At 57.0% G+C, this 12,032-nt stretch overlaps 1 protein-coding gene across 3 annotated transcripts in view; it reads left to right on the forward strand.

Annotated features, from left to right (window-relative positions):
• The window catches only part of MYO7A (myosin VIIA), a 59,290-nt gene that overhangs the window by 7,341 nt on the left and 39,917 nt on the right, over positions 1 to 12,032 (forward strand). For all 3 annotated transcript variants that reach the window (XM_012725706.1, XM_012725708.1, XM_012725709.1), the window contains exons 3-13: positions 2,218 to 2,402; positions 2,852 to 2,973; positions 3,048 to 3,190; positions 3,430 to 3,543; positions 4,633 to 4,786; positions 5,333 to 5,409; positions 6,337 to 6,456; positions 7,069 to 7,211; positions 8,041 to 8,251; positions 8,939 to 9,074; positions 11,187 to 11,293. In XM_012725706.1, coding sequence (XP_012581160.1) covers positions 2,218 to 2,402; positions 2,852 to 2,973; positions 3,048 to 3,190; positions 3,430 to 3,543; positions 4,633 to 4,786; positions 5,333 to 5,409; positions 6,337 to 6,456; positions 7,069 to 7,211; positions 8,041 to 8,251; positions 8,939 to 9,074; positions 11,187 to 11,293 — 1,512 coding nt within the window. The remainder of the gene's footprint in view (positions 1 to 2,217; positions 2,403 to 2,851; positions 2,974 to 3,047; positions 3,191 to 3,429; positions 3,544 to 4,632; positions 4,787 to 5,332; positions 5,410 to 6,336; positions 6,457 to 7,068; positions 7,212 to 8,040; positions 8,252 to 8,938; positions 9,075 to 11,186; positions 11,294 to 12,032) is intronic.

A 12,032-nucleotide genomic window follows, 5' to 3' on the forward strand; every position in this document is an offset into this window, starting at 1 on the left:
GTCCCCAGGCCTTGCTCAGTGAAGCATGGTGGTGGCCAGAGCATGTTGGCCGGGCTGGGAGGTTGAGAAGAGCAGGTTGGAGGGAGGGCCCAGCTCTGGTCTGCAGAGGCTGCTGGGGTCAAGGTGGGAGGATCTCAGGACTGTAGGTATGGGTGGGGGCGAGAGTGGAGTGGGGGTAGAGTGGGGGATGGGAACAAGGCATGGCCTGGGGAGGAGCCTTCTCTCAGGCTGCCTCGCTGTCTGACTCCTTATCCACTGGTTCATTAGGCTGGAAATTGTGTCTCCAGTTCCGGGCTCAGCAGGCGACCACTGTGTCCTCCCATGGCTGTCAGAGTGACCTTTCCAGCAGACCTCCCAAATGTCACGCCCTTTCCCACCATGCACTGGATGCCCACTGAGGAGCTCTCTGCCCCCCTCTCCTGGCACCTCCTACCTTGAGGAATCCATAAGCGCCATCTGAGCCCCCACAGCCCTGGGCCTCCCCACCCTGGTCCTAGCATGCACTGGTAGGCTCCCCACCTGTCTGGGGGAGGCTGCCTGGAGCCAGCCTCCTGCCAAGTGGTCATCAGGGACCAGAGGCTGAGCGTCCTGTTGCTAAGCAAAAAGGAGAAAGGAAGGGGTGCTGTGGACAGTCCCTTGATAGTGAGCCCCTGCCAAAGGACCTGGCCCTTTGGTCTTAGCCACCAGGTGGGTGTGCAAGCCGAGGCTTAAAGAAGTGGAGTGATATGGCAAGGGGGTACTCCTTGTGGCTGGCCTCCCTGAGCCAGGGCCAGAGCTTCTAGCTAGTTCCCACGGTGAGGCAGCACTATGCTGGAGGGGTGGTGGCTGTGGTGTCCTGGGGTTGGGGGTCAGCAAATCCTGCTCTGAGTGGGCCCATCCTGAACTAGGGGTGCTGTTGGTGGAGAAGACCTCTATCTTTTCATTACCCACTGACCAGCTTCCTGTTCTTCTGTTCCCACTTTTCAACCTCAGACCAACTGTGGAGGGCGGGTGAGTGTGAGCCAGAGCTGGCTCTGTTACAGCCCTGCTTGGCTCCGCAGCTCCCCACAGCCTCCCTCCCCGCCCACCCCTGCCTGGGCTCTCGTGCATGTCAGGTCAGCTGCTTCTGTAGGGACTGCTTGGAGGGCGCAGGTCAGACTGGGGCCAAGGTCTAGGCTTTGAGTCCAGGCCTGCTTTGTGCAGCTCCCCCTGGCTGGGCTGGGCACCTCCCCTGGGCTGCCTGCTGTGCCTGCCTCAGAGCTTTCCAGTAGGGCTCCCTGGGGCTGAGTCTGCAGGGATCTTGGCTCTGATGAGATGTCCTGGGCGGGAGGGGACCGGTGGATTGTCGCCTCTCCTATATGGTCACATCTCTGGCCTCTCCAGGCCCAGATGGCAATATATCCATCACCAATTATAGGCCGGACTTGACCTTTTCAACTTGGGGTTGGTGTGGGGGCTGCGGAGGTGGGCAGGTAACCCTGAGTGCTCTCGCCAGCTGGTGGCAGGAGGCCAGGCTGTGCTGCCCCCTGGTGGCAGGGCTCCAGCCCCACAGCAGGAAGTCTTGTGCTGGGCAGCTGGTCTGTGCACCAGAGGAGCAAGGAGAGTCCCCTAGAAGGTTCTCTGGTGCCTCTGACCCCTATGCCACACTCCCCAGGGTGACTGGAGGTGTTGCCCCCACACCCCCAGTCTGGGGTCCCTGCTACAGAGACTGGGCCCATCCAATCCCCAAAGCACACACTCCAGCTCCTTCAACAAGCTGTAATTGGTTCCACTCCCTTCTTATGAGCTCAGCTTCCACTCTCGAATGGCTCCATTTATGATGTCACTCCAAATGTTGGGGACGAGGGCTTGGGGCAAAGCTGGGAGCCCACATTTGAGGAGTGCCTATAGCAAGCCATGAAATTTGAAGTGCGGTATCTTTAATTTTCTTAAACATTATGTTATGCCCATTTTACAGATAAAGATAAGGAAATCAAGTTTTGGAGTCCCTACTTCCTTCTCCCTCCACTTCCTTTCTCCTCCCATCAAACACTGCAGAACAAGGACTCAGAACCACATCCCAGGCTAGTCTGAACGCCCCACCCCAGCCCTTAGAATGGCAAATGGCTGATCCCAAAGACCATGTGATTCCAATGCAGGTCTCCCCCTTGCAGAGGGGTGCAGGAGGGCAGGGCCTGAGAGCTTTCTAGAATCACAGCCTCCCACAGGGAGTGGTGAGCCCTGTCCTTGTGCCTGCAGACGTACACAGGCTCCATCCTGGTGGCTGTGAACCCCTACCAGCTGCTCTCCATCTACTCACCAGAGCATATCCGCCAGTATACCAACAAGAAGATCGGGGAGATGCCCCCCCACATCTTTGCCATTGCTGACAACTGTTACTTCAACATGAAACGCAACAGCCGTGACCAGTGCTGCATCATCAGGTGGGGGCCAGCGTCGCTGTGGCGCTCCCGACTGGTCACCCAGACCCCCGGTTCTGGCACCAGCCCATCCTCCTGCCTGAGAGCCCCTAGAATCAGCTCCCCCGCAGAGTTTATGTCTCCAATCATGCCAGCTTTTGAGGCCACCTTGTTTGTTTACTGTCTCCCGATAAGTTCTCATCAGTTGAACCTCAGGCTCCCGTCCTCTTGCCCAGGAAGTAAAAGGACAAAGCATTGATCGGCTACGTGCGTCCTACTAGAGCCAGTGTGAATGGAGGGGTGTGTGCTTAATGGCACAGGAAAGTAGCCTTCAGATGCAGCAGGGCCCTGCACTCCTTCGGCCATCCCCCGCTCTGTGTGGTCCAGATGGTGGCGGGCCCTGAAGCCCCAAGGGGCGGGGCGGGTCAGTGGGGGTTATGATGGGCCCCAGTCTCTCCTGGTTCCCTCTGCAGTGGGGAGTCTGGGGCAGGGAAGACAGAGAGCACCAAGCTGATCCTGCAGTTCCTGGCAGCCATCAGTGGGCAGCACTCCTGGATCGAGCAGCAGGTGCTGGAGGCCACGCCCATCCTGGAAGGTAGGGCCGGTGGCAGGGTGGGGCCCGGTGGCAGGACAGGGGTTGGCCTTGACCATGACCCCCTCTTATTACAGCTTTCGGGAATGCCAAGACCATCCGCAATGACAACTCCAGCCGCTTCGGGAAGTACATCGACATCCACTTCAACAAGCGGGGTGCCATCGAGGGCGCCAAGATTGAGCAGTACCTGCTGGAGAAGTCACGTGTCTGTCGCCAGGTGGGCCTGAGTCTGGGGCAGAGCCTGAACGGTTGGTGGGGTCACAACCCAGGCTGACTAGGCCCCCTCACCCTCCTGGCTCCATGCCTGAAATTCCACTGTGAAAACCACCACGGGGGCTTTTTCGTTAAAGCCATGTGTTACAATCTCAGCCATGTCAGGGGCTTCGAGATCGTCTGCTTCCTGATGACCTTCTCCTGCCCTCCTACCTCTGTCCCCCAATGCTGTGTGCTCACTAGGCCCCTGATGAAAGGAATTACCACGTGTTCTACTGCATGCTGGAGGGCATGAGTGAGGAACAAAAGAAGAAGCTGGGCCTGGGCCAAGCCTCGGACTACAATTACCTGGCCATGGTGAGGCTCAGGTGGGGCACCTGGGGAGGGGGACACCCCTCCCAGCAAGGTCAGGGTAGCTCCAGGCCTGGGGGTGGGGAATCTGCTTGGGTTTCCTCCCGTCCTCTTCTCTGCCCCAGCACACCCTCAGCTCATGTGTCCCCTAAAGCCCACCCCCCACTTGGGCACATGCTCCCTTGCACACACTGCTGGGTGAATCCTCTCCACCAGCTCACACATGCCCAGGCGTGTGATGCTCAGGCCTACACCCGGCCACACACGTGAGCTCAGAGACCTCCCCACCCAGGTGCTGCGTTAGCTCAGTGTCAGAGAACACAGGAGTGCGGCCTTCGCCAGGGCCCTCGGGACTTGGGGTCAAGCTGCCGCAGCTGCAGCCTCAGGGGCTTGTTGACTGCAGTGTCATGCTGCTGTCTGGCCACCAAGGAGAAGTGGGCTCTGGGCTATTGTAACCACCCCGCACCAGTGAGGCAGGGGCGGTGGGGGGGTGGGGAGCACACACAGCAGGCTGGCTTGGGGGGCACCAACTTCCTTAGCCCTGGGGACAGCCCATGTCTACTTATCTGGAACTGGACTGGGCTACATGGGTACAGTAGGAGCTGTGACACCTGAGGGGTGTAGGACAATGAAGGGGTGTGTGTGCGCATGTGCGTGCACAGTGGTCAATGCGACAGACCTTGCTGGACACATCCTGTATCTGGCTGGCATCCTTGGACACACACACACACACACACACACACACACACACACAGCGCCTAGGCACACAGGATGGGCAGGCCCCTGTCAATGGCGCTCTGTAGTCATCCCTCCTTCATCCACACCAGGCAGCACTGGTGAGGGGTTCAAGCTTCTCAGAGTGTGTGTCCCAGGAGGCAGGGAGAATAATGGGGTGTTGGTGCTGTCAGGTGACTGCCGGGCAGAGTGTCTTTAGAAAAAGGGGGAGCCAGGGTCCCCAGATGTAGAAAGTATACTCTTAAAAAGGAACTTTCTACACCTTCTAGGGGAGTCACAGAGCTCTCAAGATAAGGGCTCTGCCCAAAGACCCCCGCACTCTGTGATGCACCCCCATACCCCCACTCCCACCCCACACAGGGTAACTGCATAACCTGCGAGGGCCGGGAGGACAGCCAGGAATACGCCAACATCCGCTCGGCCATGAAGGTGCTCATGTTCACTGACACCGAGAACTGGGAGATCTCGAAGCTCCTGGCCGCCATCCTGCACCTGGGCAACCTGCAGTATGAGGGTGAGGACGAGGCCACTTTCAGAGAGGGGGAAGGGAGGGAACGACCCCTGGGCAGCTCCGACGCAGGCACCAGGGCCCCTCCATTCTTGCCCCTGCTGCCCAGCATGGTCCATGGACAAAGGAGGAGCCTTGCTCAGCGGAGGAATGAGTGACCCCAGCTCCAAGGAGCTCGGCTTCACGGAGTCCTGGAAGAGAAGTAAAGACTGCACCGGGCAGTGGGAAGTGCTTGTGCCAAGGCCTTGAGGCCTGAGAAAGTGGCCCTGCAGCTGCGAGTGCCACCACCTGTCACAAAGCCCGAGCCGCCAGTCACTCTGGGAGGGTGGAGTGGAGGGAGAGGAGAGGACTCCTGCATCTGCTGCCTGGGCCCGTGCAAGGGGCCTGCACTCGGGGTGCCCAGAGTGCATGGGGAGCGCATTCCTCAGTCAATGACCCAGAGAAGAGTTGAGCTGTGCTGCTGATGCCCCCTGAGCAGAGCAGCCCCCCATTCTCCTAGGCGCTCGCAGGCCCACCCTCCCTGCCTGATGCCCTGCCTCTTGCTGCTTCCAGCTCGCACGTTTGAAAACCTGGATGCCTGTGAGGTCCTCTTCTCCCCATCCCTGGCCACAGCGGCATCCCTGCTTGAGGTCAGTGCCCAGCCTTCTGTCCCCACAGCTGCTCTGTTTCTCTCAGGGGGGTGATTTTGACTTCAGGGTCAGAAGCCTGAGCATGGGGGGATCAGGGAGCTGGGCCCTCGGGGGCAGTTCTAGAAGTTCCATAGCGAGAGTTTACTGAGTGCGGCTTCTGGACCAGCACAGGCCCCAGTGGGTGGAGCCCAGCACACAGCCCCGCCGCCTGGCCCTGGGGATGGTACTTCTGGGGATGATGGGGGCTTGGGGGGACCCTGGGCTCGGGTCTCTGAGTGAGTCCATCTGCCAGTCTTTTAACAAGCACTAGACTCATCCTGGGTGAATTAAAGCCAGAGACAGAGCCAGTCCTGGGAGGACAGGGGATGGCTGCGGGGAGAAAGGTCACAAAGAAAACAGACTCCCTTTCTGGCAGCTTTCGGGGTCGGGGCCCTGATGGTCAGAGAGGCTGTGGAGCTGGGGCAAGGGCTTTCTCTTTTTTTAATTTATTTTAAATAATATCATAGCTTATTTTTACATCATTTTGTGTCTTTTTCCATCTCAGTTGTAATCCCCATGGGCTTCCCATCACCAAATCACCACTGTGCCATTACCATAGTCCCATGCACCACCCCCGCCACCACCATTTTTGATCCCATTCCCCACTCCACCCCCGTAGAATGTCTCTGGTATATTAGCTGGCTCATTATTATTATTGTCGGGTTCATTATTATTATTATTTTCTCCCCTGGTCCTTTATGCTCCTGCTATGAGGGAAACCATCCAGTATTTTCCTTTCTCTTTCTGGCTTATTTCACTAAGCATGACCCCGAGAAGGGCATTCTTAGTGGAGGCAACAGTCTGAGCAAGGTCTGGCTGACCAGGCAGGTAAAGGAGTCTTAGGGGTGGGCAGATTGCCTGAGTGAGCGCCGGACTATTGCCCACCAGGTGAACCCCCCTGACCTGATGAACTGCCTGACCAGCCGCACCCTCATCACCCGTGGGGAGACCGTGTCCACCCCGCTCAGCAGGGAGCAGGCGCTAGATGTGCGTGACGCCTTTGTAAAGGTGGGCAGTTTGTGGAGTGGACCTTGGGGTGCTGGGCTATTGGTGGGCAGGAGCCAAGGGGTCCACAGAGCCAGTGGGCCTCTGACCTGTCCCCGGGCCTCCAGTCTCTGCTCTCTCTGGGGCTGGGCAAGACTCTGCCTTCCCCGAGCCCGTTTCACCCCTCCAGGAAGCTGGGTGTTACACCCTCCAGCACCCGCCAGCTCTGGCCCCTTCAGGTCCTCCCCTGGCCTGCTTCAACCTCTTGAACCTCAGGCTGCAGCCACTCCATGAGTCCCTACCTACAGCAGGCCCTGTGTTGGGCTCTGGGACCCTCCAGACATTCAGAGCTGAAGGGAGAGACAGAAATAGATGGGGAGATAGGGTCCCATGAGAGGGTTCCTTCCCCCAGGCTCAAGGTCAGAGAATTAGGTGGAGCTCATCTCTCCATGAGCTTTGGCAAGTAGTAATTGCTAAGCAGGAATGGGTGCTGCAGGCAGAGGACCAGCTAGAGGAAATATTTGGGGGTTTCCATCAGCCCAGATGGGGCTAGAGTGGGGCTGTGAGGCCCGCCGGCCTGGCCCGCCTCCCCTGGAGGGAGCAGCTGGGTACAGTGACTGACCTGGCGCCTCTCAGGGCATCTACGGACGGCTCTTCGTGTGGATTGTTGACAAGATCAATGCTGCGATTTACAAGCCCCCTTCCCAGGAAGTGAAGAACTCCCGCCGGTCCATTGGCCTCCTGGACATCTTTGGGTTTGAGAACTTTGCTGTGAACAGGTACCGTGGGTTTCTCCACTGTGGGGACTTCTTCTCGCAATGGGGACATAGGAATTGTCATCGTCCCCTCCCCCCCTTTAAATGACACTTAGTTGGTTCTCAGCCTGCCCTGCCAGGGTTGGAAAATAGCACTGTATCATCCGATGGGTGCAATCTCTCCTCCGTTCCCACCCTTCTAGGCCCCAAGGGCATGAGGTCAGCTAGGGTGCCAGGGGATGTTCTTACACCATCTCAGACCCTCCAGGGCCAGAGCCCAGGCTGGAGAGGGCACGTGGCTCCTGAGGCTGGCAGCAGTCAGCTTGGCCCTCCTTCCTGATTCTGAGGCCCTGGTGAGGGCAACTCACTTCGATTCTTGTTCATATCTGGGTGTCTCAAAGCCTCCAGCCACCACTGAGACACCCACACTGAATACACAGTGTCACCTGTAGAACCCAGAGTTGGTAGCTCAGAGTTGCCAGCCGTTAAGTCTCTGCTAGAAAGATCTTGCCAGCCCCCTCCCCGTGGCCTTTGATGGCTCCTTCTTCCCTTCCCAGGTGCCCAGCCAGGGGCCTGGCACCCTCCCTCCAGCCCTCCCCACAGGCTTGGTCACGCAGGGAAATGGGTTCTGAGCTGGGGGTCCTGAGCCCAGCTGTTAGCCTTACTCTCTGACCTTGCCCTCGCTGGGCAGGCATGTCCTCTTTTGTACGCAAAAGGGGTTGAATTTGACCAGGGGCCCCACTCCAGGGCTGGAGATCCCACATTGGGAGCCATTTGTCCAAGGGCATGTGGCATGAGAGGCAGAAGAGGGGAGCCTGGGTGGCCCCACCGGGCCCTGTACCCCTCCCTGCAGCTTCGAGCAGCTGTGCATCAACTTCGCCAACGAGCACCTGCAGCAGTTCTTTGTGCGGCACGTGTTCAAGCTGGAGCAGGAGGAGTATGACCTGGAGAGCATCGACTGGCTGCACATCGAGTTCACCGACAACCAGGATGCCCTGGACATGATCGCCAACAAGCCCATGAACATCATCTCCCTCATCGACGAGGAGAGCAAGTTCCCCAAGGTGCGCTGCAGGCACCTCTGAGCCTCAGTGTTCCTCGTTGGCCAAGTGGGGTGAAGGCTACCAGCCTCCCAGGGGGCTCTGGGACTTTTTGAAGGCTTTTGTCTGGCCTTTGGGAGTCACCTACAGCCCACTGGCCCTGGGCCACATGATGATGGTCTGGGCACGCAGCTGGCATAGGATAGGTGTTCCAGACACAAACTGACTTGGAGTGAGGGAGACATGGCTCCCATGGCCTTGATAGACTTTTTTTTTATATATAAGAGTTGCTGGTGATCATTTATTTTTTTAAGATTTATTTATTTGTGCATACAGAGCCGGGGCACAGGCCAGAAGTGCAGGGGTGGTGGGAGGATTCACCAGAGACAGAGCGGGGAGCAGAACAGGCAGATCGAGGAAGTACACTGCTGAGGGGAGCAGCGGGCAGGTCAGGAGGGTCAGAGATGGAATTCAAACTGAAGGGGGTGTGGCCAACTCTCAGTGCTTCGTCCTAACCCATTGCGCCCAACCCGCTGAGCCACCAGGGAGGGCCCGATCTTAATAGATTTTTTAAAACTGAAATGTATCTTCAAGGTTGTGTAACTTCACTCTAGCAGATGGAGAACTGGAGACCCAGAGAGGCAGTGGGGCCTGGTGGAGAGTGGGGCGCGAGGAGGGGGCAGGTTGAGTGTCATCCCCTGGTCTCCACAGGGCACAGACACCACCATGTTGCATAAACTGAACTCCCAGCACAAGCTCAACTCAAACTACATCCCACCCAAGAACAACCACGACACCCAGTTTGGAATCAACCACTTCGCGGGTGTCGTCTACTACGAGAGCCAAGGTACAGGCGGGCTGTCTCTCCTTCTCCGGGCCAGCAACACCAGGGTTCTGGAATAGTGAGGGGTTGGGGGAACTTTAGGAAGCCCTGGGACCTATCATACCCAATTAGCCAAACAAATTCCTAAGCAACTTTTACATCTATAATTCAGTAGCATTAAGTACATTGCCAATATCGCGCGGACATCACCACCATCCAGTTCCCAGGCTTTCATCACCTGGTATGAAACACTGTACCCATTAAACAGCAGGACCCAGCCTGCTGCCACTCCCCACTCCTGGGAGCCTCCGTTCTACATTCTGTCTCTTCATATTTGTCTATTCAGGCTCCTCAGATACGTGGAGACATACACTCTTTGTCTTTTTGTGTCTGGCTTATTTCACTTAATATAATGTCCCCAAGGTTAGTTTTTCTCTCTTCTTCATGACTAAGTATCACTCCTTGATGTGTGTGTGTATTATGTTACATTTTCTTTATCCAGTCATCTGTCAATGGACATGTTGATGGCTTCCCTCTTTTGACTCTTGTGATTGATGTACCATGAACATGGGCTACAAATATCTTTCAGTGGGTTCAATGCTCTTTGTACATATGGAGAAACTGAGGCCTCCATGACATGATACAGCTTACTGTACAAAGTCCTGCCTCCCCGGGCCTCACTTACAGCCTAAGGGTTAATTCTCAGCATTATCATCTCTACAATTTGAGTTTGATCCCCGGCCAGAGAGCTGACCCACATGGCACCTGCTGCTGTCTCACCTGCTGCTCCCCTCTGCAGTGTACTTCATCAGTCAGCCTGCTCTGCTCCCCACTCTGTCTCTGGTGAATCCTCTCACCCTCCTCACCTCTGGCTTGCACCCCAGTTCTTCTAAACATACACTAAATAGAACCACCCCCATCACCCCAAGACTCAGCAGCAAGATCAAGCATGAGCTTCAAAGAGGATGTTGATCTTTTATCTCTCCTGAGATATGCAGTTGGGTTCACTTTAAAGAGGTGAAGAAGAGTCTCAGAACAGTCAAGTTCAGCCACAGTCAGAGACCATGAGTTTCCTCCTTCCTGGGGAAGCAGGCCCAGGAGGCGGCAGAGCAGGCAGTGAGTTGGGCTTTATATTTCCCTTTCAAATGATGAGGAAACTGAGACCCAGGAAGGGACTTCCTAGGGTCCCAAAGTGAGCCCCCAATTCCATCCCAGCTACAGAGCTCCCCTCCCCCCACCCCTGCAGCTGCCTCCTGCAGCTCACTGTCCCCAGATGCAGGGACGAGGTCTCCACACCATCTACCAGCAAGGCGGCCTGAGTCCTATGAGCTTTGCCTTCTTTAAGGCTGCTCCTTTGGGGTCCTCCTCTTCTCAGGCACCCCATCTCCCTGCCCCACTGTAGCAAGGACCCCATGAATCAACTTGTTTCTAATTCAGACCCTGGACTGACAGCCTTCTCTGGGGATCCATGTAGGATGGGTTGAGGGTGGGTCCCTCCTTTCTTCCTGCAGGATTGTATGGGCTCAGCTTGACCCCACTGTGGCTGTCTGAGTGGCGTTAGTGACTTAACTTCTCTGAGCACTGCTTTCCTCCCCTGAGGGATGGAGGAGATAACCCCCACCTGTCCCAAATGTCCAGGCAAGTTGTGAGCCTCAGTGCTGTGAGGGCGCTTTGTACAACACGATGTGGCTCCCAAGGGCAGGCCGACTTAATTAAGTTCTCGACTGTCGCTAGTACCAGGCATTCGTGTATCCCTCCAGGGGATGTGCTTACCTAGCAAGGAGTCATGGCGCCTTTGTTCAAGAGACTGAGGATGGCATTGGAGGCATCAGCAGGATTCAGTCAAGGATGTAACCCCAACTCTTTCCCCAGAACTGAGACCTCCTGTCCTTCACCTTGAACAGCCTGGAAGTGGGGGGGGGTGTTGGAGAAACATTCCAGTTCAGGCTCTGCTCCTTGTTTTTGCTCTGGCCTTGGGCAGCTGCCATTCTCTCCAGGCCTCAGTATCTCCATTGTGAAATGGATGTGGATGAACAAGGGGAGTTTTGAGGGTCCTCTTAGCTTGGGCATGTGTATTTGGGGCAGGGTTGAGAGTGTGGAGCAGGCCAGGTGTGATGGTTCTTTGCCACTATCCAGGCTTCCTGGAGAAGAACCGGGACACCCTGCACGGAGACATCATCCAGCTGGTCCATTCCTCCAGGAACAAGTTCATCAAGCAGATCTTCCAGGCTGACGTCGCCATGGTAAGGCGGGGGCAGGACTTCATGGAGTGGGCAGGCCCCTCTCCCCAGCCCCGTCGCAGGTCGAGCCCCCAGCCTGGGCCTGGAACTTCCGCTGTGCTCCTCTGGCCACAGTAGGGACAGTGGAAGGGAGCAGGGGTGCGGGTGTACAAGATCCTCCCATCTGGCCCTCTTGTGGTACTGACTTGGGGGGCGTGGGTGGGACACAACCCAGAAAAGGGTCATGTGAGAAGGCGCAGAGCAGATCAGGACTTGGTTTACCGTGAGGCCCTCTCCCACCCCCTCTCCTGACTAACTGGGAGCACAGCCAAGGGACACAGCCAGCCTTGAGGGCGTGGGTGGGTGTGCGGATTCCAAGAAATTGGCACAGATGGCAGATTTGCAGCTGCGGCTGCCACATAGCATGGGGAGAATTCCCCACCCGCTGCGTTTCCTCTTCCTGGGGGGCCGGCTGGTGGCCTTTCTTCCTGCAGGATTGTATGCCTTTTTATTTCACGTTTCCCTTCTGTCCCCGCGGCCTCTGGACAGTACATGGAAGGGGTCATGGGGCAGGCAGCCCCGGGCCCCCCCGCCCCCCCGCGGGCTCAAGTTACCCCCAGCACAGCCCCTGCCCCACAGTTGGTCCCATCTGCTGGGAACGTTGCCTGTTTTGTGACCACGCCTTCTTGCTTCCCCTCTCCCCTCTGCCCTGCACTGTGGTTCCTGCTCTAGTTTCTCTGTGGTTACTCATCAGGCTCTCTCC

Source organism: Condylura cristata, unplaced genomic scaffold, assembly GCF_000260355.1.
Source record: "Condylura cristata isolate star-nosed mole 26May11 unplaced genomic scaffold, ConCri1.0 scaffold00015, whole genome shotgun sequence".
NCBI lineage: Eukaryota > Metazoa > Chordata > Mammalia > Eulipotyphla > Talpidae > Condylura > Condylura cristata.